The 25,974-nt window shown below is 37.0% G+C and overlaps 1 protein-coding gene across 1 annotated transcript in view; it reads left to right on the top strand.

The window, feature by feature from the left end:
* LOC123667090 (mannosyl-oligosaccharide glucosidase) overlaps window positions 1-25,137 on the top strand; it is a 37,927-nt gene extending 12,790 nt beyond the window's left edge. The window contains exons 5-16 of the mRNA XM_045601079.1: window positions 5,778-5,926; window positions 10,098-10,285; window positions 11,190-11,345; window positions 13,625-13,773; window positions 18,584-18,753; window positions 20,370-20,500; window positions 21,159-21,269; window positions 21,605-21,693; window positions 22,506-22,625; window positions 23,350-23,467; window positions 23,842-24,032; window positions 24,806-25,137. Of these exons, the coding sequence (XP_045457035.1) occupies window positions 5,778-5,926; window positions 10,098-10,285; window positions 11,190-11,345; window positions 13,625-13,773; window positions 18,584-18,753; window positions 20,370-20,500; window positions 21,159-21,269; window positions 21,605-21,693; window positions 22,506-22,625; window positions 23,350-23,467; window positions 23,842-24,032; window positions 24,806-24,942 (1,709 nt within the window). The 3' untranslated portion in view covers window positions 24,943-25,137. The remainder of the gene's footprint in view (window positions 1-5,777; window positions 5,927-10,097; window positions 10,286-11,189; window positions 11,346-13,624; window positions 13,774-18,583; window positions 18,754-20,369; window positions 20,501-21,158; window positions 21,270-21,604; window positions 21,694-22,505; window positions 22,626-23,349; window positions 23,468-23,841; window positions 24,033-24,805) is intronic.
* The last annotated feature ends 837 nt before the right edge of the window (window positions 25,138-25,974 follow it).

The following is a 25,974-nucleotide window of genomic DNA, read 5'->3' on the forward strand; positions in this document are numbered from 1 at the left end:
ATTTTGTCCAACTAATATTAATGAATAATCATTTTTAAACTTATAATATATACTGATAACACCAATTTACACTTTATTTTTCACATCGTCAAATAGCCTATTAGGTGAAATTTTTTTTTCGAAAAATTAGGAAAATTGCAGTTAATATTTAAAAAAAACTTACCGATTATTATTTCCCTTGTCTAACGATAACTAATCGACGAGACAAGACACATGTCACGTCAGTTAGTATATTATATTTGCATTTAAACTTTCACGTTCGCGTGGCTTCGCGACGCGATATTCAGACCGGGTTCGCAAGACAGCACGACGTCCATCTTGTCCGCTAGGTGGTAACTGAATGTGAACCCCAAGCGTGTTTGGCCGCTATCTTGTTTTAACTAATTTTAAATGACTAATTTTTAGAGGTCCTTACGTCAAAAGGGAAAAACGGAACCGTTATAGAATCACTTTATCCGTTTGTCTGTCTGTCAAGACCCTTTTTATCAGGGATGCGTAGATGCATCAAGCTGAAATTCATATCGAATACTCAAGTTGACTGTCCCTTAGAGCTGTGAAAAAAACAAACTTCTAAGCCAACGCAATCAAAAGATACAGCCACTTATTTAACTGAGGTAGGGCACAGCAGGAATTTCCTCGACCTTATAGAAGATCACAGCTAAATAATACTGTTTTCAAGCAGTATTGTGTTCTTGTTGGTGAGTAAGGTGACCAGAGCTCCTGGAGATTAGGGATTGGGTCGGCAACGCCTATAAGCTACGGTAATCTCTTACCATCAGGTGAGCCGTACGCTTGTTTGTCGACCTAGTGGTATAAAAAAAAAAAACTTATGCTGTAAATTTTCGATACTCGCATGGAAATGAAAAACTACAGGGTTAACCAAGGTTAAACTTCCCGTGAACTCAGAATCTTATGATGAATATATGAATTCGTATGAAGCAACGTCCTATAGCACAAATAAAGGAAAAATTGCGAAAAGCAGAAATTTTTAGTTACATCATATTATACAAATATTTTTAATAATTTTTGTACGGGACCCTCAGTGCGCGAGATCGACTCGCCGTTGGCCGGTTTTTTTTTATGAGTGGTTGCGAAGTTCCTCGCCTATTCTTCTTAGCACAAATCGACTAAGCTAACTCATAAAATTGAACTTTACAATAGAGGCTTATAAAAGGGAAAACGTGATACCTTTTATATTAATTAAGAAACTTATTTGAAATTTGGTATCTTTAATAGTTAATTTATTCATTGCAATTTCACAATTTTGTTATTACATATAAAAACATATTTTATTAAGTTTGCATTTAAAAAACCAACTTATCGAAAATTCGAGTTGGCGTAGTATAAATTGTTGGTGTCGAAATTACGTTCCGACTCGATGCTAACTTCACTTTCCAACTTCACTTTTTAAATATAATTAATTAATGAAAATTAATGAAATTTGAATTTGTAATTGACTCAAATGTCTATTTGGGCCTACCTGCCATAGTATTTTTATTTTTTTTATTATATTTTTTTTTTACAACAGATGGTAAAGGTAAAGTAGAAAGTAAAATTACTGCGAAAACAAACACAATTGTGTGAGAGTACCGTGTGACTTTGGCACAGGTAGACTTTTTTTTTTAAAATACAGCTACGAAATGTGTCTGCGCGTGACGTGACGTCACTGCGTACTTGTCCTTAGAAATCGTTATGTCTCTTTCGCACACATCGTTTCATACGAGCGTGACAGAGATAGATTGGTTGATTATAACGTGTCAACATCGTGGGGCTATAGGTAACGGTTCATTATGGATTATTCTTTATTTTGTACAGTAATTCTTTAAATGGCTTGCAATATGAAAATATTAATTGTAATATGTTTTATTAAACGTCGAAGACAGCGTTATGACAGCATATTATTCAAATTGAGATTATAATTATTAGTAACTAGCTCCTGCCCGCGACTTCGTCCGCGTGGAAAAGGAACAATTCTGTCATAGGTACATGACTACGCGCTTTCGATGCTTCTAGTGTTGCAGTGTCTATAGGATACGGTAACCGTTTACCATCAGGAAGATCAGGGGTGTCAAAATCAATTTCGCAGAGGGCTATATATTAAATTTAGAATGTGTAGGCGGGCCAGATTAAAAAAACATGTACTGAATTATATATTATACATATTAAATTCTTGCGTAGAGGAATCGAGTGAAGTCATGATTCTTCTTTTTGTGAGACATTGCGATCGCAGGCCGTATTGATCCGCCCCGGGCCCAGAAACATCCCGCGGGCTGTATCTTTGACAACCCTGAGGTAGATGCTACCACAATACTTCAAAACTACGCACTAAAAGGAAAATAATAATAATACAAAAGACGACGGCTTGAATGGACAATGGCAATGAATAAAACAAAAAACACATGTCATAAAATATTTCTTAGACACGACATCTGTCTGAAATTATCCGAAACTTATGTATCGGTATCCGAAACTTGTGTGCAGCTACGAACGGTTTTTTTTTAGTTCGTTAGAACATCGTTATGTTAAAATCCAAGGGAAAATAGAGATTTTAAGTTATTCAGGGCTTATATTAGGGATGATATATTATAAGGGTTTCATCATTACAGCCTATACAGCCCACAGCTGAACATAGGCCTCCACAAGTTTACGCCAAAAATAACGTGAACTCATGTGTTTTGCCCATAGTCACCACGCTGGGCAGGCGGGTTGGTGACCGCAGTACTGGCTTTGTCGCACCGAAGACGCTGCTGCGCGTCTTCGGCCTGTGTATTTCAAAGCCAGCAGTTGGATGGTTATCCCGCCATCGGTCGGCTTCTTAAGTTCCAAGGTGGTTGTGGAACCTTGTTATCCCTTAGTCGCCTCTTACGACACCCACGGGAAGAGAGGGGGTGGCTAAATTCTTTAGTGCCGTTGCCACACAGCACAAGCAATTATAAGGGTTTATGATAGGGTTTATGGACATACGTCCATAGTTTCTATTTCTTCCCGAATGTACCAGAAGGAATGTGTAATATGAATTTTAGGATTCATTTAACAAACTTCTATCATAAATTTATAAAGTATATTCATGTTTAAAGGATGGTTATTAAATATTTTTGATCCGTTAGCTATTGTCCTCAAAATCAAAATCAATAATTGTGTTTGCTCGCAAACGAAAAAAAAAACCGACTGCAATTACATCGACAAGTAATACAATGTAAGTAGACGAAAAAAATTAACAAACACACTAGTCGTCACTACGACTTTCGGAGGGTTCCCCTCGGTTTATCTGGGATTCCCTCATAAGATCCTGGTTTCCTTGTCATGGTACCACCCTTGGAATATCTCCTTTCCAAAAAAAAAAAAAAAAAAGAATTATTAAAATTTGTTGTTGTTATCCCCGAACATACATTATATATATATATATTGTCGAATTGAGTAACCTCACCCTTTTTTGAAGTCGGCTAAAAATAATTTTATTTAAATAGGCGTCAAAAGCATCTTCGAATCGCCATTTTACAAATTAAAATTTTAATTATTAGTATTAGCGACGTTTCTTGCCGATTCTTCTCTGTAGAATTTACATTTCGAATCGGTGATGGCTTTACTTTTACAAAAATAATAATAATCACTTTAAAAATTTAATTTGTAAAATGCCAATTCGTAAATGCTTTCAAAGAGTATTTGAATAAAGTTGTTTCTGATTAGCCGCAAGTTCAGTTTTAAGGGAATGCTATTATATTGATTGATTGCTTACGTAACAGTTAATATTGTGAACATGTGCATGTGAAATTCCGAAAAATTTTAGTAGAATATAAATATTTATTAAAGTAATAAAGGGCCAGTACTTACACTTTTAAATCTAGGAGTTTTTTACTATCGAGGTTTTAGTGTATTAGTTGTTTCCAATAATTTGCTTTGGCACATGCAAAAAAATATAAAAAAAAGTATCGAAAGTTTGTAAGGCAAAGTAACAGTGATTTAGGGTTAGATATCCTTAAAAATATGATGCCCTGGTACATCAAGTCGATGGCTCCTAAGTATACTGAGTCAACTCTTCTTCTAATAACTTTATTTTTTTGTTACATAGGTAGATAGGAAATGAATTAAATGTTATTATCTTAAAAAAATGAAATAGTCAAAAGTTGTCAGTTGACTCAGTATAATTAGGAGCCATCGAAGTGATACTCAGATAAGATCGTTTCAAATTAAATTTTCAATGATTATAACTTTATAGTAAACAGAGTATTTTGCATAAATTATAATGGTTATAATTGCCTGATTCCCTAATATAAAGTACTATCTTATATATAAATAATAAATAAATATCATATAACATACACACACACGGTCGTCTGTTCCTATGGTAAGTAGTTTAATGCTTGTGTTACAGGTAACAGCCAACTGTTATAAATATATATATTTTTTGATAAATATACATAGAAATAATACATATATAAATAAAAATATTATATTACACCCAGACTCAGGCGTTAATCGAACACGCAACACGCCGAACAGACAGCGGGGCCACTACAAACTGCGCCAATGGGCTAGTCTATATAAACTTCTCGTGTCACAATATTAATTACCATACACCGAAAAGGCTGGAATGATTTTGTGAAATTTTGTGTGCATATCGGGTAGGTCTGAGAATAGGGTCAACATCAATTTTTCATACCCCTAAGTTATAGGGGGGGCAAAAAAAAAACGTTTGCAGGGTCAGCTAGTTATAGATATAAAATTGAATATCGTTCATAGGTTAAACATAGCCGACCACATCGGCGATGTTCTGTTGCCGCTACATCGACACCGGGTTAAAAATAAAAACGATCATAATTGTGTTTGCTCGCAAACGAAAAAAAACCGACTTCAATTACATCGATGAGTAATACAACGTAGATCGACGAAAAAATAGTCAAGTAACTACGCGTTATCAAAGATTACTCAAAAAGTAGTTTTCATATCTCGATAAAATTTATATGTGACCACATGATAAACATCAGCTTTCGATTAAATTAAAAATTATCAAATTCGGTACACCCAGTAAAAAGTTATTACGGATTTTCGAGAGTTTCCCTCGATTTCTCTAGGATCCCATCATCAGATCCTGGTTTCCTTATCATGGTACCAAACTAGGGATATTCCCTTTTCAACAAAAAAAGAATTATCAAAATCGGTACACCCAGTAAAAAGTTATTACGGATTTTCGAGAGTTTCCCTCGATTTCTCTAGGATCCTATCATCAGATCCTGGTTTCCTTATCATGGTACCAAACTAGGGATATCCCCTTTCCAACAAAAAAAGAATTATCAAAATCGGTACATCCAGTAGAAAGTTATGCGGTATAATACAACCTAGGTCGACGAAAAAAGCGTCAAGTAAAAACGCATTATTAGATATAACTCAAAAAAATAATTGTTAGATCTCAAATAAATTTAAATGGGACCAATTGACACACACCACCTTTCGATTAAAAGAAAATTTGTCGAAATCGCTCCACCTAATCAAAAGTTCTGAAGTAACATACATAAAAAAAAAAAAATATATTCAGTCGAATTGAGAACCTCCTCCTTTTTTGGAAGTCGGTTAAAAAGGAAAAGTAACTAGCTGACATAGCGACCTTCGTGCCGCTTTATTTTTTTTTTTAATATAATAATTGCATAAATCAAAATAAAATATAGCTTATCTTTCAAGTTGGATCAAACTGCACACGGTGTGCAAATTTGATTAAAATCGGCTAAGTAGTTTAGTTCCGTCGCAGAAAAATAACGTGACGCTTAATTTATATATTCCAGGCAAGCTTATCCACACATCATACTCCGAAGCCCACTCGCCAGGTCTCCAACTCCTCAAGGAGAAGTTCTACTCTCTACTGAAGGTGGAGAGAAACCCTCACTTCGGAAGGCTGACTGTCCTCGGTTCTGATGATGAACTGAAGGATAAGGTGATTTCAATTTCATTATATTTAGGGGTCTATATACTTAGTTCGATAAAATACGTGTGATTTTTGAGTAAGAGGGAGGAAGGGGGAGTCTAAAAGCTCACCACATACCACCAGAAGAGGCTAGGGGGTCAAAAGTTGCTAAGAAAGTTGGGTGGGGGGAGGGTAGTTACTAAAAATCATGACACGGTTAATGGAAGACTCCTTATTAGCTGTATATGCGATTTCTTTCACTATTGTATTTTTGTCTCGCTCTTTCCGACAATTTCGATTCAATATATCGCTGTCCCCGGGCAATAAAGCGGTAATATCAAAAATCAAATTTTACAGGAGAAATAAAAGAAGCTAATTTGTTTATAGTGCAGTGTACAGTGATCCAAAACAGACGTTCAATATGTCAAATAAAAGCTATTTTTTTTACCAATTTAAGCTTTTAAAAATAATTTTTTAAAAACAAATCGTATAATTTTTTAATGAAATAATTAAAAAAATTTATAATACAATTCATAGATGATACTATTTTAATTGCAAGATCATTAACAATTACTGTAAAGATGTTCACCGGTTTTTTGTGTTATTTTTCTTAGAGTAATGCAATAATACATAGCTTAGTCGTAAGAGAATTATCCATGCAATAAAACGGTTATTGTCATTTATTCTAACGAAATATTAATAAAAAAAAACTGAAAAAAATAAGAGTGATAGATTGATACTCAGAGAAGCCAAAAATTAAATAACATTAAAAAGGGTGTAACCGGCGTATACCGCTTTATTGCCCGGGGCCAGCGATATAATGTTGGTATTTAGGTAGTTCAAACTTTTTTAAAACATTTTCCAACTAGCTTCGTGTCGAGGCTTCGCTCGTGTGTATTACACGTTTTGTGTCTCTTTCTTTTTTCTCGTTTAAATATAAACCTATGTCACTTAGTAAGAACGAAGTATACTAGTGGCGTTTTCATAATCGGCCCCAATACATTTATCCATTACAAAGAAACAAAGAAATCAAAAAATTCCATTTTATAATATTAGCATAGATGTACTAATGAGACCTTTTACAGTTTCATTATGTAATAATCTATATATATATATATATATATATATATATATATATATATATATATATATATATATATATATATATATATATATATATATATATATATATATATATACAGGGTGGGGATGACAATACGACAATAACTTTGACATCGTATATGTAATGATATTCCAAGCCCACACACAAAAAATCAATAAAATACATCCAGTAGTTTAGTCAAAAAATATGATTTTTCATTTTTTACAATTACTACGTGTTGTATAACATTAATAAACGGTCACCCGCAGGTTAACGACCCTTTGAGCGCGATCGGTACAAACATAATATTACGCGTACGCGTAATTTAAAAACGTGCAAAATTGTTATCTATTTTGGTAGGTCAGTGTTGTGTTAAGACATATTAAAAACATGTATTAAATAGTTTTAATATTCAGTATGATTCTAATAATTTTCTTTTTATAATTTTTGTTTTTTAAAAATTTATTGTTTCTTTTAATGCTTAAATTTTAAATTCTGAAAATCTAAATTCTGAATCTAACATAGTTTTTGCAAGTAGGTAATATCACGGGGAGCACACATGGCATATCAACAATATTTAATAAATTTAAGTATTTCATTGACTATATTTATTTCAAGATCAAAATATTCGCGAAACTTTTGCTCGAGCAGTCCAACAAATGCGATAAAGACAACAAATAACAATAACAACAATTATTAATAATAAAATACCATGTTATTACATTAAAATATTAAATCTTGCAACAGCTGAAAAAAACAATCAACGTGGCACGTGTGTTGCAATGACCCTGAGAACGTCTAACGGTGTAAAGGACAACTGGCTGTGCCAGGGCTGCTAGAAAAATTTGTCACACTCATACAAAATTTTCTGTGGTCATATTTTTTAACAAAAGAATTTGTTGGCTTAAAATTCGTATCATTTTCGTTTCTTCTTATTAATTGCTAGGCTAATAATGTGCCCTTAAACCCTTAATCATTGGATAAACTGTTTCTAAGTTTTGTTCTGATTAAATTAACTTCGCTGAATTCTCGTTCACATTACAGATTGCACTGTAATGGGGAAAACATAACAAATTTAAAGCAAATTGAGCCAGTGTTTTATAATTTTCAAATTGTTTTTTATTTCAAAATGTATTTTTTTTCAAGTCGCAATTATTACCACAAGATAAATTATAAGTTTCATTAGAAAGCAAACAAATACAGCCTTTATATGATTTTTCAAAGAGTCCTCATTCATATAAAAATGGTAGGTTCATTCAAGTAAGGGAAATTAACGAAATTCAAGCTTGCCGGTGAATGATGTTTCTTTAATTATGAAATGCTTCAAAATCGTACATTTTGCGTATGATTTTAGTCTAGCGATCGTACATGAGTAAAAATTAAAAAAAAAATAGTATCGATTAAAATCGTACATCTGTCAGCCCTGGTGCGTAGGCTAGCGTAAACAAAACATGTTATAACATGTTTTTAGTTTTTCCCTGAGTTGCCGCGTACGCGACAAGCGGCCAGTGGTCTCTGTGCCGTTTATTTAGGTACTCATGTTTCTTGATGTCATACGCGTTGATTTGTCAATTTTCTACATATGCGCACGAGTTTTGTTCGTTTTAATTAATTATTGGATTATCTCGAAAGACTTGGAGTGATTGTGCGATATTTTAACGCTTTATTTTTATAGTGACAAGAACATTAACGTAGAATAAATGCCTAGTTTAATAGTTATTAGGTGAATTGTGCGAAATTAGGCGCTAGTGTTAATAGTAAGAATAGTTTTTATTTTATTTACAATGCCACGTTATAATTACACAGCTTCGGAGTACATGATTTTTGTTTACGGAGAATGCCACGGCAAGGCTAATTTAGCAATACAGAAGTACCGGGAGAGATATGGGAACACCCGTATTTGTCCAACCGATGGCCGCACTATTTCAAATGCTTTTCAGAGGATACGGGAAGATCAATGCTTAATTCCGCATTTTCTGTGAAGTTTTGTAACAAACGACTTGTACTCAACAGACGTAAATACAGTTGATGAGTTAAAAAATAGAATTATTAGACCTTTTAATAAATTAAAAAATATGGCCACTAATGGCGACATCATGTCAAAATTAATGAATTAAATTATAAGAAGATAATTATTTTAGATAGAATTTAAAAATTTAGTAACCTACTATGACCGACCAAACAAACCAACGTACCTAGTTCGTAGTAGTTCGTTGTGTCACCGCGCGTCATGACAGGTCAGTGAACCTATAGTCACACATGTTGTAGTATAATTTTATTATATTTTTCTTATTTAGTTTGTTTGAAAAAATCATTTTTTTTGATTTTGACGTTAGAACTTTTTTGATGGTTTTGAAATACTCCTATAAACTAGTATTACCTGTGTTATCAATTTTTGTCGTATTGTCATCCCCACTCTGTATATAATATATATATATATATATATATATATATATATAAATGAATGTTTGTCTGTGTGTCCTTTATAGAATCGTAAACTGTGCATTTGATCATGTCATGATCATGCAAAGTGTTTTTCATGAAACTACTAAGGTTTCTGAGTTGGTACAACCAAAAAAAGCTTAGCAACGCGCGCAGGGTTCAGCTTGTATGTGAATAAATAAACAATAAACGTCTCACAATCAACAGGCCTTAATGGAAAAAATCTGTGTCAGGGTTCCGGTAATACACAAACGAAACACGAGCTTGGTAGCCTATCTGTAGACGCCTGCAACACCAGAAGCATCGCAAGCGCATTGCTGACCCCATCCCCAATCCCCCCAGGAACTCTGGTCACCTTACTCACCAACAGGAACACAACACTGCTTGAAAGCAGTATTATTTAGCCGTGATCTTCTGTGAGGTCGAGGTAACGGTCACAGCACTGGGTTGTGGCTGTTGCGCTGGCGGTTGCGGGTTCGATCCCCACACATGACAAACAGTTGTATTGGCCATACAGGTGTTTGTCGTGGTCTGGGTGTTTGTGCTTCTCCTACATGGGGAAAGAGGCCTATGCCCAGCAGTGGGATATTACGGGCTGAAGGGTAACAAACAGGATAACATTCAAATTCAAGGTTTTAACAGAATACAATTCCTCAGGAAAAGGGAATCAACTTTGTCCCTATACAAATGCTGCTAGAGACGCCCTTTGTCATGGACGTTGTTTACACGACAGAAGATCTGCCTACTCCGCCCCTAAAAGGCGAGGAATACACGAAGGCCCTTGAGGGTCTCAAGAAGGGCTTCGATGACAGGTTTGAACAGGAGTTCAAGTTGAAAGAGAGAGGGTAAGTCTTAAGCAATAATCAAAGGTTGTTTTAGTTCATTTAGTAATTTTACTTTTATTAAAATGGATAATTGCCCAGTATGTATGATTTCAACGCTCAACCTCTCTGGTGTAATGGTGCAAGTAGTCGCCTAAAACACCCGGCTTTGACCGTTTACGGCTTAAATTCCCGCTCGGTATTGATATTTGAATTGTACAAATATTTCTTTCCGGTTTTGGATGTTTAGGGGAGGCGCATCGCGTTACCGAGCGAATTCCTTCGGCAGGGTCACCATGTACGGTGGGAGTTATCGGTCTAGTGAATTAAACAAAGCTTTTTTTTTTTTATGTCACTATGTCGGCAAACAAGCGTACGGCTCACCTGATGGTAAGCGATTACCGTAGCTTATAGACACCTTCAACACCAGAAGCATTGCTATGTTGCCGACCCCATCCCCAATCCCCCAGGAGCTCTGGTCACCTTACTCACCAACAGGAACACAATACTGCTTGAAAACAGTATTATTTAGCTGTGATCTTCTGTAAGGTCGAGGTACTACCCCAGTCGGGCTGCTCCATATTTTGAGCAGGAAATTCCTGCTGTGCCCTACCTCAGTTAAAAGGTTGGAGCAAGACTAATTTTTATTGCATCAAACAATTCATTATATAGCATACATCTTAACTTACACTACTACATTATCCTTGTGTGTCTCCCAACCGTGCGTCGGAGATAAATACCTGATGGCAATCGTTACTCATAGTAGGGAACATATCCACCAAGCCGCAGTGGAGTAGCGTGGCGGATTAAACTCCATCCTCCTCCTACATGGAGAAAGAGGCCTATGCCCAACACTGGGATGTTACAGGCTGAATGCAATGCAATGTAAATTTCGTACTATATTATATGTGGATATAATCTTTTCCAGTTACTCAGACGAAGACGTGTCAATAGCCAAAGCGGCTATGTCGAACATGATCGGCGGTATCGGTTACTTCTACGGGGCGAGTCGAGTGCAATCACAATACACCAAGGAGCCAGTTCCATACTGGAGGGCGCCGCTGTATACAGCTGTGCCTAGCAGGTTAGTAATCACTGCAGCCTATCGCAATCCACTGCTGGACTTAGGCCTCCACAAGTTCTCGTAACTCAATAACTCATCTGTGTTGCCCATAGTCACCACGCTGGGCAGGCGGGTTGGTATTTAGTAATAACAAAGAAAATATAATAGTATTAATTATTTAATATTTGAGCCAGGTGCATCTTTTGACTGGAAACTGATATACCAAGTGACTAACACATTGATTACTGGCTCAAGTGCTATATTTCTAAGGTGAAAAATTCTGTTCTCAGTTCTGTAACTGACCATGTAAAACGTCAGGAATTGTTTGTCCATTCAAAGACAACCCCTTTTTAAATAGAGCACTTACTTTTGAAAACAAGAGACATAAAGTTACAAAAACGCCTGTAACACCCATTCCCACCAATGTAAATCCAAATTTTTTTTTTTACGTGGGGAAAATCCATCATGGAGGGGGAAATACATCCAGCGCGGAGGCGCCAGAGGGTTATGTCAGACTCCTACTGACTAAAAAACCACCACGTGTGAGCAGTCATCCGCCTGGGTGGGGCGAGATGGGGTCGCGTTAGCATTCGCCACCTCGCCCCGGAAAGTAAATCCAACTAGCTCAACCCCAACTAGCTCTAACGTTATAGCTAAACCTAAAAGTTTGTTATTGGTGATGATCAAAAGGCAAGAACTTCTGATCTATCTCCGTTGTATGAGAGTACGAAGTGGAATTAGGTCAAAAAAGAGCAATTTTTTTTTACGCTGGAAAATGTCTGTCCGCCGCCGAGCTAGGCAGCGGGAGTGTGGGGCTTCCGGCGGTAGGGGCGATGCCGGACTACCCACTAAAAACCAGCAGTGCCCTCGTCGTCTTAGTGGGGCGCCACGGGGCCCCGTAAGTAATCTCCGTGAAAGAAAAAACATTTCTCATGCAACCCTAATTGTGGTACTGCTGAACCCGCTGTAACGTCTCTTAGAGCAGTGGAGCCTCGTAAGTATCCTCACCTTAGGAACACTGAGTCAGCCACTGATGAGATTAGGTAGTGTCTACGCTAACTTTGTCCAAGTGGAACATGTACCGCAGAGGAGCTGAAACCCAAAGACAATTATAAATCTTACAAATTTGGAGTTCCTGTTGTTGATTATGATACTTGTATTACTGTCTGTTGGCCTGTAAAGGCCAAAATAAAGATGTACCCCATGCCTTTATTAAGAAGTCTAAAAACCCACGGACAGCACCGAATGACTGCTAGAGATCTAAAAACAAAGCTTCAGATGTGGCGCATCCATCTTGAAATCTCGGAACATGTTATGGTTTTTGCAACTGACCTTGTGAGATTGAGAGATTGAGATTTTGACTGTTTTTACGCAATAGTCAACGTTATGTTAGACTAAGCATTTATGAATCCTCTCCGTACCAAACATGGTAAGGGGTAAGTCAAGGTTCTATATTGAGTCCTCTATTTTTCCTGCTTATGGAAAATGACTTACTGGCGGTTCTTAGGTATGCTGAATGTCTTCTCTACGCGGACAATCTCAAACTGTTCACTCATATACAATCCGAAAAGGACAGAAATTGTACAATTTCATTTTTGTGTTACCCACACATTAGGGATTCTTAATATATTTAGAATAGCATGGTGTCGTCTCCTGTCAAAGATTTTCATTGTAATATGAAACTTTGAATAGTTACGGGTCTCTGTAAAGAACTCACTATAGACGGCGCCACGGTTCGCTTAAACCGAAAATAAAAATCATCATATCAAAAATTTCGCTCTAGCGGGTACATCGTTCCATAGCTTAATTGGCTAGAGCGCCGACACGGTCAGTCGGAGACGCGGGCTCGAATCCCGCTGGAGCGGTCAATTTTTGATATGATATTCAAAAATGTTTAGGACAGAAATTGTTAAAATCCAAAAATAGTATGGCCGACTAACATCTAAGAGTTAGCAAATGTATACGAATATACCCTTCATTTTGGGCTTTTTGTTGATCTTTGCACATATTATGGTCTAAGATCCGAACCCGAGTCACTTTTTGTTGATCTTTACACATATTATGGTCTAAGATCCGAACCCGAGTCAATCCAGGATTAAAAATAGTCAGTCCAGGATTTATTTAGGCAACCCATTTTTAATATATTATATAATATATTAAACTTATTATGAAGTATGTTTCATTCTATTATCAGCTAGCTGAAGATCGACTTAGGTTCGTATCTTCAACCATTAGCTTAGGTCAAGAGATATAAGTTATTTGTTCAGAACATGACTGTCATCATTTTCACTTTTATCCAGGTCATTCTTTCCCCGAGGCTTCCTCTGGGACGAGGGTTTCCACGGCCTGCTGATTGGTCGCTGGTCTCCTGAGATCATGCTGGACATAGCGGCGCACTGGATGGACCTCATCAACGTCGAGGGCTGGATACCAAGGGAACAGATTTTGGGTGAGTGGGTCAGAATTTACTGTGACTATTGTTTATCTATTTATTTACTGATTTACTGATATCTGTTATCTATATGTGTGCAATTAATATATGTATCTATAATTATATATTTTTTAACCGACTTCAAAAAAGGAGGAGTTTACTCAATTCGACTGTATATATGTTTTTGTTTTTTTTTTTTTTAATGTATGTTCGGGGATAACTCCGTCGTTTATGAACCGATTTTGATAATTCTTTTTTTGTTGGAAAGGAGACATCCCTAGTTTGGTACCATGATAAGGAAACCAGTATCTGATAATGGGATCCCAGAGAAATCGAAGGACACTCTCGAAAATCCGCATAACTTTTTACTGGGTGTACCGATGTTGATGATTTTTAATTTAATCGAAAGCCGATGTTTATCATGTGGTCACATTTAAATTTCATCGAGATCTGATTACAACTTTTGGAGTAATCTTTGATAATGCGTATTTACTTGACTATTTTTTTCGTCTACCTACGTTGTATTACTTGTCGATATAATTGAAGTCGGTTTTTCTTCGTTTTCCTGCAAACACTATTATTACACCTACACCGTCACAATACCATCTCCTCTGCCCCTAGGTTGCATGAAAGAGATCGCTTTTCAGCAATTGGCCTTTGTATCTTATGACGCTGTTAAAATCCATCTGATATGTATTATTTCTATTTTGGTTTACAATAAAGTGTATTGTTATGTTATGTATGATATATGTGTAAACCTATATATATATATATATATATATACATATACATATATCAACTATATATAACTGTATTATTACTTTTTTCTCTATATTGCACTACTTTTTGCGACGGTAACACCCCCTTCTGTTGATATATTGTGAGGTAAAACCTCACTACTCGTTTTCCCCATAACAAAAATCACGTGTACTTTTTTGGTACAAACTATTTGTATACTGTAATTTTTTTTTTACTTTTTTATTATATACTAGCAACGCCCGCGATTTCGTCAATAAAAATTATTGTTCAGTTTGTAGTTCTAAAATAAATAAATTTCTAAATAAAAGTAGCCTAAGTTACTCTTTACTATTACTATTTACTCATTAGCTATCTGCCAATGAAAGTCCCGTCAAAATCGGTCCACGCGTGTCAGAGATTAGCCGGAACAAACAGACAGACAGACATACAAACAAACAAAAATTGTAAAAAATGTTATTTTGGTATGTGTACCGTGTATACATCCATATGCATTTGGTAAAAAGCGGTTATTTTAATATTACAAACAGACTTCAATTTTATTTATTTGTGTAGATTTATTTATACTTTATTGTACACCACAACTACATTTTAAACATTAAGCATTTTTAACATATTTAAATTTTCAGAAAATCATCTTAACATCCAGGTATAATCTTTTTAAATATGTACGATTTTATTTTTGTGTTACCCACACATTAGGAATTCTAAACATTTTTTGAATATCATATCAAAAATGTTTAGAATTCCTAATGTGTGGGTAACATAAAAATAATATCGTACATATTAAAAATAGCATGGTGTCGTCTCCTGTCAAAGATTTTCATTGTAATATGAAACTTTGAATAGTTACGGGTTTCTGGAAAGAACTTCCATAGCTTAATTGGCTAGAGCGCCGACACGGTACGTCGGAGACGCGGGTTCGAACCCCGCTGGAGCGGTCAATTTTTGATATGATATTCAAAAAAAAAAAAAAATCTGATTAAATGTTGGTAAATGAAGCATCGTGATAAAAAAAGTCCAGATAGATTTTAAGGTTGCAGGGTGATTGTTGGTTGTTTGGCTTGGAAATCGTGCGTTCAATGAAAAATAAGGACACGTGATAACCCCGCCCCCCAATTATGATCCCATCTTTCTTATTACGGCTTTTTTCCAAGCCTCACGTACTTAATTGACGATTCTTAATACAATGTGGGTAGTTGAAAAAATAGTCATCTAAATACGAATTAACTCAAAAATTACTTATTAGATCAATATAAAATTTGAATAAGACCATATTACAAGTACCGAATCGAATTAGTTCGACCCAGTAAAGAATTATGACAAATAAAACAATTCGGTAGAACTGAGTGAGAACCTGTCCTCCTTTATTTATTTTATTTATTTATTTAACAATTTTTATACGTACAGGATTATACACAATATTTTGTCATGGAGACTCACGTATAATGGGTGTGCTTATCCCTGTGAGAGATTTCTTCCAGCACACCCAAAAAGGAACGGTTACAGACAGAAATTAAAGTAGGTAGACGTACAAACGAAAATATTAAATCATATATATATATATATATATATATATATATATATATATATATATATATATATATATATATACACACACATACATACACATATACGCGCTTATTATACAGGGTGGGGATGACAATACGACAATAACTTTGACATCGTATATGTAATGATATTCCAAGCCCACATACAAAAAATCAATAAAATACATCCAGTAGTTTAGTCAAAAAATATGATTTTTCATTTATTAAAATTACAACGTGTTGTATAACATTAATAAACGGTCACCCGCAGGTTAACGACCCTTTGAGCGCGATCGGTACAAACATAATATTACGCGTACGCGTAATTTAAAAACGTGCAAAATTACTATTTTGGTAGGTCAGTGTTGTGTTAAGACATATTAAAAACATTTGTTAAATAGTTTTAATATTCAGTATGATTCTAATAATTTTCTTTTTAAAATTTTTGTTTTTTAAAAATTTATTATTTCTTTTAATGCTTAAATTTTAAATTCTGAAAATCTAAATTCTGAATCTAACATAGTTTTTTCAAGTAGGTAATATCACGGGGAGCACACATGGCATATCAACAATATTTAATAAATTTAAGTATTTCATTGACTATATTAATTTCAAGATCAAAATATTCGCGAAACTTTTGCTCGAGCAGTTCAACAAATGCGATAAAGACAACAAATAACAATAACAACAATTATTAATAATAAAATACCACGTTATTACATTAAAATATTAAATCTTGCAACAGCTGAAAAAAACAATCAACGTGGCACGTGTGTTGCAATGACCCTGAGAACGTGTAACGGACAACTGGCTGTGCCAGGGCTGCCAGAAAATGTTGTCACACTCATACAAAATTTTCTGTGGTCATATTTTTTAACAAAAGAATTTGTTGGCTTAAAATTCGTATCATTTTCGTTTCTTCTTATTAATTGCTAGGCTAATAATGTGCCCTTAAGTGTATCATTGGATAAACTGTTTCTAAGTTTTGTTCTGATTAAATTAACTTCGCTGAATTCTCGTTCACATTACAGATTGCAATTGTAATGGGGAAAACATAACAAATTCAAAGCAAATTGAGCCAGTGTTTTATAATTTTCAAATTGTTTTTTATTTCAAAATGTTTTTTTTTTTTTCAAGTCGCAATTATTACAAGATAAATTATAAGTTTCATTAGAAAGCAAACAAATACAGCCTTTATATGATTTTTCAAAGAGTCCTCATTCATATAAAAGTGGTAGGTTCATTCAAGTAAGGGAAATTAACGAAATTCAAGCTTGCCGGTGAATGATGTTTCTTTAATTATGAAATGCTTCCAGGTAATTAGGAATACAAAAATCGTACATTTTGCGTATGATTTTAGTCTAGCGATCGTACATGAGTAAAAATTAAAAAAAAAAAAAAAATCGTATCGATATAAATCGTACATCTGTCAGCCCTGGTGCGTAGGCTAGCGTAAACAAAACATGCTATAACCTGTTTTTGGTTTTTCCCTGAGTTGCTGCGTACGCGACAAGCGGCCAGTGGTCTCTGTGCCGTTTATTTAGGTACTCATGTTTCTTGATGTCATACGCGTTGATTTGTCAATTTTCTACATATGCGCACGAGTTTTGTTCGTTTTAATTAATTATTGGATTATCTCGAAAGATTTGGAGTGATTGTGCGATATTTTAACGCTTTATTTTTATAGTGACAAGAACATTAACGTAGAATAAATGCCTAGTTTAATAGTTATTAAGTGAATTAGGCGCTAGTGTTAATACTAAGAATAGTTTTTATTTTATTTACAATGCCACGTTATAATTACACAGCTTCGGAGTACATGATTTTTGTTTACGGAGAATGCCACGGCAAGGCTAATTTAGCAATACAGAAGTACCGGGAGAGATATGGGAACACCCGTATTTGTCCAACCGATGGCCGCACTATTTCAAATGCTTTTCAGAGGATACGGGAAGATCAATGCTTAATCCCGCATTTTCTGTGAAGTTTTGTAACAAACGACTTGTACTCAACAGACGTAAATACAGTTGATGAGTTACAAAATAGAATTATTAGACATTTTAATAAATTAAAAAATATGGCCACTAATGGCGACATCATGTCAAAATTAATGAATTAAATTATAAGAAGATAATTATTTTAGAAAGAATTTAAAAATTTTGTAACCTACTATGACTGACCAAACAAACCAACGTACCTAGTTCGTAGTAGTTCGTTGTGTCACCGCGCGTCATAACAGGTCAGTGAACCTATAGTCACACATGTTGTAGTATAATTTTATTATATTTTTCTTATTTAGTTTGTTTGAAAAAATCATTTTTTTGATTTTGACGTTAGAACTTTTTTGATGGTTTTAAAATACTCCTATAAACTAGTATTACCTGTGTTATCAATTTTTGTCGTATTGTCATCCCCACTCTGTATATACTTTATTTTAAGTCGGTCAAAAATAACAAGAGCTACGTAAAACCAGTCTGATCTTTAAATCAATTTCAATCGAAAAATTACTCCAAACATACCAGGAGCGGAGGCATTAGCGAGAGTCCCCAAGGAGTTCGTGGTCCAGAGCAACGCGGCCGCAAACCCTCCCATTTTGCTGCTGCAGATCGCGAACCTCGTCAAGAGAAGACCCGAGCTGTTCCAGCAGAACAAATACAGGAGCCTGCTGGACCGGATGTTCCCCAGGTTGCAGGTGAAGATACATAGGTTAGATGTGCGGTGTCGAGAGATGAAATACGAAAGTCGATTCTCAACTGCACATGTGTTAAAAGAAATACGTGGGTTTTTAAAGTTAATTTATAAGTAGATATATCACATCTGACTTGACATTTACTTATTGATGGTAGTCAAAATTTATTTGAAAAAAAAAATAGCCATAACAGTCGCCTGTTACCTGTAATAAAAGCATTAAGTTGCTTACCGTAGGAACAGACGACCGTGTGTGAATGTTATAAGCAGGGCTGGATTTAGAGTTTCGGAGGCCTCGGAGCAAAAAAGGAGTGGCGGCCCATTAGCCCCGAATTATTTTCCAAATAAAAAGGACAATTTTTTTTAAAGGTAAAACGCGAAAAAAAAGAAATATGATGAATGAAATTTGTTTACTAGTGTTTACTAGTCTGATTCCAATTTATTTTCTGAAGTCTATTGTGGGGGACCCGGGGCTGTAGCCCCGGTTGCCTTCCCCTAAATCCGGCTCTAGTTATATATTTATTTATTTATTTAATCCAATAGAAATACGTTAAGTTACAAATAAATAAATAAATAATAAATAAATAAATATCTTTTAACATACGGTCGTCTGTTCCTACAGTAAGCAACTTAATGCTTGTGTTATAGGTAACAGCTGACCGGTACAGCTAGATATATAATTTATTTATTTATTTATAAATATACATAGAAATATTACATATATAAATACAAATATTACACCCAGACTCAGGCGGGAATCGAATCCCCAACCCGCGGAACAGAAAACAGGGCCACTACAAACTGCACCAACGAGCTAATCGACAAATACTCTTTGAAAATCTCATCGTTCTTAAAATTGAAACACAATATTACATTTTCCAAGACTTGTACAACCTCGTACCTCATTGGCTTATATATTACACGACTGCTGCCAAATATAATGTATCGATTTTGAATCGATTTTCCTACATTGACTTATTGATAATTTTTTTTAAATGTACATGTTTCGATTTTTGTTTATGTATTAATTTCAATAGATTTTCATTCTAGAGCATGCCCTGTATACTTTATTGTACAAGGAGCTTGATATAAATTATATATTTAATTATTTGACGATTTTGATATTGTAGAATAGTCCTGTAGACAGCTCGTGGAGTCGTCCGAGTAGATAGTTTCATTTTGACCCGTTAAAACATAGCCTATGTCATTACCTAATGATAAGGTAGCGTTCTACTGGTGTAAGAATTATTAAAATCTGTCCAGGAAGTTTTGTCAATATTATTCGTCAAAAATACATAATATTAGCGGACCCGGCAGACGTTGTCCTGCTCGAAAGACAGCTACCAAAGATTTCTGACATACCGATAGTAGTGCCACCTATCTGTTTAATAGTGTTTTCAAACCATCCGTGAACCGATAGAAATATACGTACAAAATCTTAACCAAATCGGCTCAGCCGTTTAGGAGGAGTTCTGTGACAAACACTCGTACAGAAGAAATATATTAAGATTTCCTCATTATAATATTAGTATAAATTATTATAGCACTTTTCGAAGATTGGTATCCAGCTCTTCGGATTTAGTTTTATTGATCTGGTTGTTTTTCTACCACCTTTACCAGGCGTGGTACCAGTGGTTCCAGACAACCCAGAAGGGTGAAGAACCCACGTCATACAGATGGCGCGGCAGAGAAGACGATGGTCTACAGCTGAATCCTAAAACCCTTACGTCTGGACTCGATGACTACCCGAGGTTTTTTTTTTATATCACTAGGTCGGCAAACAAGTGTACGGCTCACCTGATGGTAAGAGATTACCGTAGCTTATAGACGCCTGCAACACCAGAAGCATCGCAAGCGCGTTGCCGACCCAATCCCCAATCTCCCCCAGGAGCTCTGGTCACCTTACTCACCAACAGGAACACAGTACTGCTTGAAAACAGTATTATTTAGCTGTGGTCTTAGTAAGATCGAAAAGGGAATTCGATTTTTTTTTACACCTTACCCAATTAATATTAGTAATTATTATAAATACAAAAGTCTGATTAGAGAAGGACATAAGGGGACAGAACGAAATATCTTGCTTTGAATCTGTAACGGGTCAGCTGAGGAAGTACCTCAGCCTGACAGAAGATCAAAGCGGAATACCGCTGCTCTCAAGCAGTATTGTGTTCCTGTGGTGAGTGAGGTGGTCTTCGGTGTCTTCCAGTGATAAAGAGTTCCTGGGAAGGGTCAAGGGTAGGGTTGGCAACGCGCTTGTAACGCTTCTGGTGTTGCAGGCCTCCATAGGTAACGGTAAACGCTTACTATAAGGCGGGACGTACGCTTGTTTACCTCTGTAATTAAAAAACAAATCTAGGAAATGACAACAAAAATACTCGTATATGATTTGATGTTTCTTTACTCTTTTAGAGCGTCACACCCATCAGATATAGAGCGCCATGTAGACCTGCGTTGCTGGATGTACGCAGCGGCGGATGCTATGGCCACAATCGCTCAAGCCCTGGATCGGGATACCGAGAAGTGAGTTAATTATCGTATCAAATACATGGGGCCCTCTGTGGAAGGCCCTCTATTACTGGGGGCCTCGGCACCAAACTGTGTGTCTTGAAATTTAGTTTACAAAGAATCAAAATAAACAACGAAATAAAGTTTAAATTATCATATGAAATACACGTGGCCCCCCTATCTGTGAAAGGCCCTTTATAGATAAGGGGGAAGGGGGAATTTTGTAATATTGTTGTAAAATTTAGTTTACAAGGAATCAAAAATATTACTATTGTTTGTGTATTAGGTTAAGGATAGAAGCGTTTTTAGTTTATAACATATAAAAAGATGGATCTAATGGAACTTTCCAGGTTCGAAGCGATGCGTGACCAGCTCGGTGATGAGGATCTGCTGAATGAGTTGCACTGGTCTCCCCACACGCAGACGTATGCCGATTATGGTAAGTTCTGTTGCGGGTTTCGATTAGCCGATATCGAGTATTTTTTTTTTAATTTGTACAGATAGTTTCTAGACGCCGCGTTGGCGCAGCGGTCACAGCTATGGATTATGTCGGTTGCGCTGGCGGTTGCGGGTTCGATCCCCGCACATGACATACATTTGTATTGGCCATACAGGTGTTTGTCGTGGTCTGGGTGTTTGTGCAGTCCTTGTGGGTCTCCCCGCCGTGCCTCGGAGAGCACGTTAAGCCGTCGGTCCCGGTTGTTATCATGCAAACCTGATAGCGATCGTTACTCATAGTAGGGAATATATTAGCCAACCCGCATTGGAGCAGCGTGGTGGATTAAGCTCTGATCCTTCTCCTACATGAGGAAAGAGGCCTATGCCCAACAGTGGGATAATACAGGCTGAAGCGAAAGATAGTTTCTGGTCTTGCTGGAATATTTTCATTAAATGGAATAACAAAATGCAGATCGTTTTATTAGTACTAACGTTTACAAAAATAAATATTGTAGTCAGGAGTATAGGAGACTTGCTTTGTGCATACACACTGAAGCTCTCCATACTGATCCACATTGTGATAATCATTTTTCTATCAGAAAGTGATACTTTACTGTCAAGAAGTATATTAGGTACCATATAAATATAGAAAACGGTTCGATGAGGCGAAAACTATTTCCATAATACACTCAGTTGGTACATAACCATTTCTTACAAACACTTCCATACGCAGAAGTTTATTAAGATAAATATATTTTTTTCTTAACAGAGGTCTTTTTAATTCTTAAATCATCTCCTCCTTCTTTTCTCCAGGTTTACACACGGATGGGGTACGATTCGTCAGACAGCACAAGAAGAATCAGCAGGAAGGTTCGAAGATTGTTCGCAGTGTGACCATCGCGCCGCAACCGAGGCTCGTGACCTCTGCTTTCGGTAAGTACTTGCTGGTTATGATCTCCTGGTAACTTTTCAGACAAGTTTAGGGGAAAGGGGGATAGGACGATAAAGGGGAATGAGAGAGAGTGTCTGAGAGAGAGGGAGAGTTTGAGAGAGAGAGGGAGAGTTTGAGAGAGAGAGGGAGAGTTTGAGAGAGAGAGGGAGAGTTTGAGAGAGAGAGGGAGAGTTTGAGAGAGAGAGGGAGAGTTTGAGAGAGAGAGGGAGAGTTTGAGAGAGAGAGGGAGAGTTTGAGAGAGAGAGTTTGAGAGAGAGAGAGAGTATGAGAGAGAAAGGGTTTGAGAGAGAGTGAGAGTATGAGAGAGTGAGAGTATGAGAGAGTGAGAGTATGAGAGAGTGAGAGTATGAGAGAGTGAGAGTATGAGAGAGTGAGAGTATGAGAGAGTGAGAGTATGAGAGAGTGAGAGTATGAGAGAGTGAGAGTATGAGAGAGAGAGAGAGATACTTGGTAAAGGTAGTGTTCAAATTAAAATGACAGGTAATCGCAGTTTTCACATCAACTGACTAACGCATTTGATAAATGTATCTTGTTGTACCTTGTCATGTTCTGAATTTTCAAATTGGTTGACTTCTTCGGATTTCCGACAGAGGATTCTATGATATTTTCCAATGTTTGCGATTATGCGTACGTGTGGATGCGCGCGTGTGTTAAGTAAATTTAATATAATAGTAAAATCGGTATACATGTATGTCCTGTTTCCAGGTTACGTATCACTGTTCCCGATGCTGCTAAAGGTGTTAAAACCAGAAAGCGACAAGCTAGGCAAAATATTGGAGATGCTCGACAAGCCCGATCTATTGTGGTCGCCGTATGGGTTAAGGTATGACAATAAACTCATACATGACATATTGTCATAAAAGGTTTCTTCTCCCTTCCTCAATCCTAACTCCCACTACTTTGGATCTACGTGTGTTATTGAAAGCGAGTGAACACTCCACATCAAGACAGTCCCCTGTTACGTTTTAGTTCCGTTAACAAAGTGCGTACTGTGTGGCTACGGTACTAAAGAATATAGCCACCCCCTCTCTTCCCGTGGGTGTCGTAAGAGGCGACTAAGTGATGGCGTGGTGACTACGGGCAAAACACACGAGTTCACGTTATTTTTGGCGTGAACTCGTGGAGGCCTATGTCCAGCAGTGGACCGTATGGGCTGTAATGAATGAATGAATAACAAAGTGCTTATCTTCATCGTAGATCCCTGTCGAAGATGTCCCCGCTGTACATGAAGCGCAACACGGAGCACGACCCGCCGTACTGGCGCGGCCAGGTGTGGGTCAACGTGAACTACCTCGCGCTGTCCGCGCTGCGCCACTACGCGGCCGAGCGCGGCCCGCACGCGGCGCGCGCCGCCGACCTGCGCGCGCGCCTGCGGGACAACCTCGTCGGTGAGTGTAGTGTGAGTGAGGGTGAGTGTGAGTGTGAGTGTAGTGTGAGTGTGGGTGAGTGTGAGTGTGTGTGAGTTTGAGGGTGAGTGTGTGTGTGAGTGTGAGTGAGTGTGAGTGTGAGTTTGAGTGTGATGTAGTATAGTATGTTGTATACGTTCTAAGTATGTAGTATAGGTATGTTGTTGCCTTATATTTAAATATCAGTAATAAACATGCAGTTTTGCTATGAACACGTCTTTTTAAATTAACACTCCTCAGTCCCATCCGTACAGTGAGTATGGGTGTGAGTGTGTGTGCGTGTGCGTGTGCGTGCGTGTGCGTGTGCGTGTGTGCGTGCGTGTGCGTGTGCGTGTGCGTGTGCGTGTGTGCGTGCGTGTGCGTGTGCGTGTGCGTGTGCGTGTGCGCGTGCGTGTGCGTGTGCGTGTGCGTGTGCGCGTGCGTGTGCGTGTGTGTGTGCGTGTGCGCGTGCGTGTGCGTGTGCGCGTGCGTGTGCGCGTGCGTGTGCGTGTGCGGGTGCGTGTGCGCGTGCGTGTGCGTGTGCGCGTGCGTGTGCGTGTGCGGGTGCGTGTGCGCGTGCGTGTGCGTGTGCCTGTGCGTCTGAGTGTGAGTGTGGGTCGCGTCACGCGCTGCAGCACTACACGCGCGTGCCCGGCCCTTCCTATGAGCTCTCTATTCGCTATTGGAACACGACACCGCTTGAAAGCAGTGTTCTGTAGATGTGATGAGTGAACTAACTATAGAAGGAAACTAACTATGAATCTCACTCGTACAAGGTAACCTCCTGTCGGAGTACAAGCGCACGGGCTACCTGTGGGAGCAGTACTCGGGCGAGGACGGGCGCGGTAGTGGCTGCAAGCCCTTCACCGGCTGGACCGCTTTACTAACCCTCATCATGGCGGATGAGTACTAGACACATAGTATGAGATCCGGCATAAGAAATATATATCCTCATCTCCTTAATGAAAATGATCCAGTACGTATGTAAGATAAACGCCGATAAACTGTCACGCAGTTTGGCAGATTATGAAATTGTACAGTATTTGGTCAAATAAAAAATTTATGTTAAAAAAAATACATATATCGACATGTTCTGTAGTGGTGCTAGTAGTCGCCTAAAACACCGACGGTTTGCGGGTTCGATTCGCGCTCGGCATGGATATTTATGTTTGTACAAATACTTTTTTCCGGTTCGGATGTCTGTGCTTGTGGGTCTCCCCACCGTGGCTCGGAGAGCACGTTAAGCCGTCGGTCCCGCTTGTTATCCTTATGCTGGATCTTGGACTAACGAATTTATACCAAAATATACTTAGGAGTTAAGTCTATCTTTTGTTCCAACTGTTTTGTATTAAAATTGTTGGTCAAAACGACATTTAAATTAAAAAAGAAAAAACATCTCGATCCGAACTCGATGTTTAAATATCCAAAATGTAGGACAAATTTATTTATTTTTGAAATAAAAAATTTAATGAGGGTGAAAATATATTTAATTAACTGTAACGTGACATTTGTAATAAATAAAATAATATAATTAAATACCTTATACAAAAAATTCAAATCTATTCAACAACACACACACGTACACTTAACTCGTATATTAATTCGATCTGTGTATGTAATACACACGACAGCGCTATTCAAAAGACGACACAACGCCATCTATTGGTGGAGGAAGAAACTAAACATATTAATCTTATACGCTTATACGAGTTTCCATACATTTGTGAATATTAAAAAATTAATATTGTTGTAAGTTGTGAATTTATCTATAGATTTAATGTAGAAGTAATGTAAATTATATCAATCATAGCACAGGTTCTATCTAGCGTCATATATTTATAGTCACTCTATCAATACTTACTATAGATTTCTGACAAAATTGGTTTGTTAAAAATTTCATCTCTTACTATAGATCATAGGTTCTCAAAGTGGGAAACAACACCCC

Source organism: Melitaea cinxia, chromosome 27 (assembly GCF_905220565.1).
Source record: "Melitaea cinxia chromosome 27, ilMelCinx1.1, whole genome shotgun sequence".
NCBI lineage: Eukaryota > Metazoa > Arthropoda > Insecta > Lepidoptera > Nymphalidae > Melitaea > Melitaea cinxia.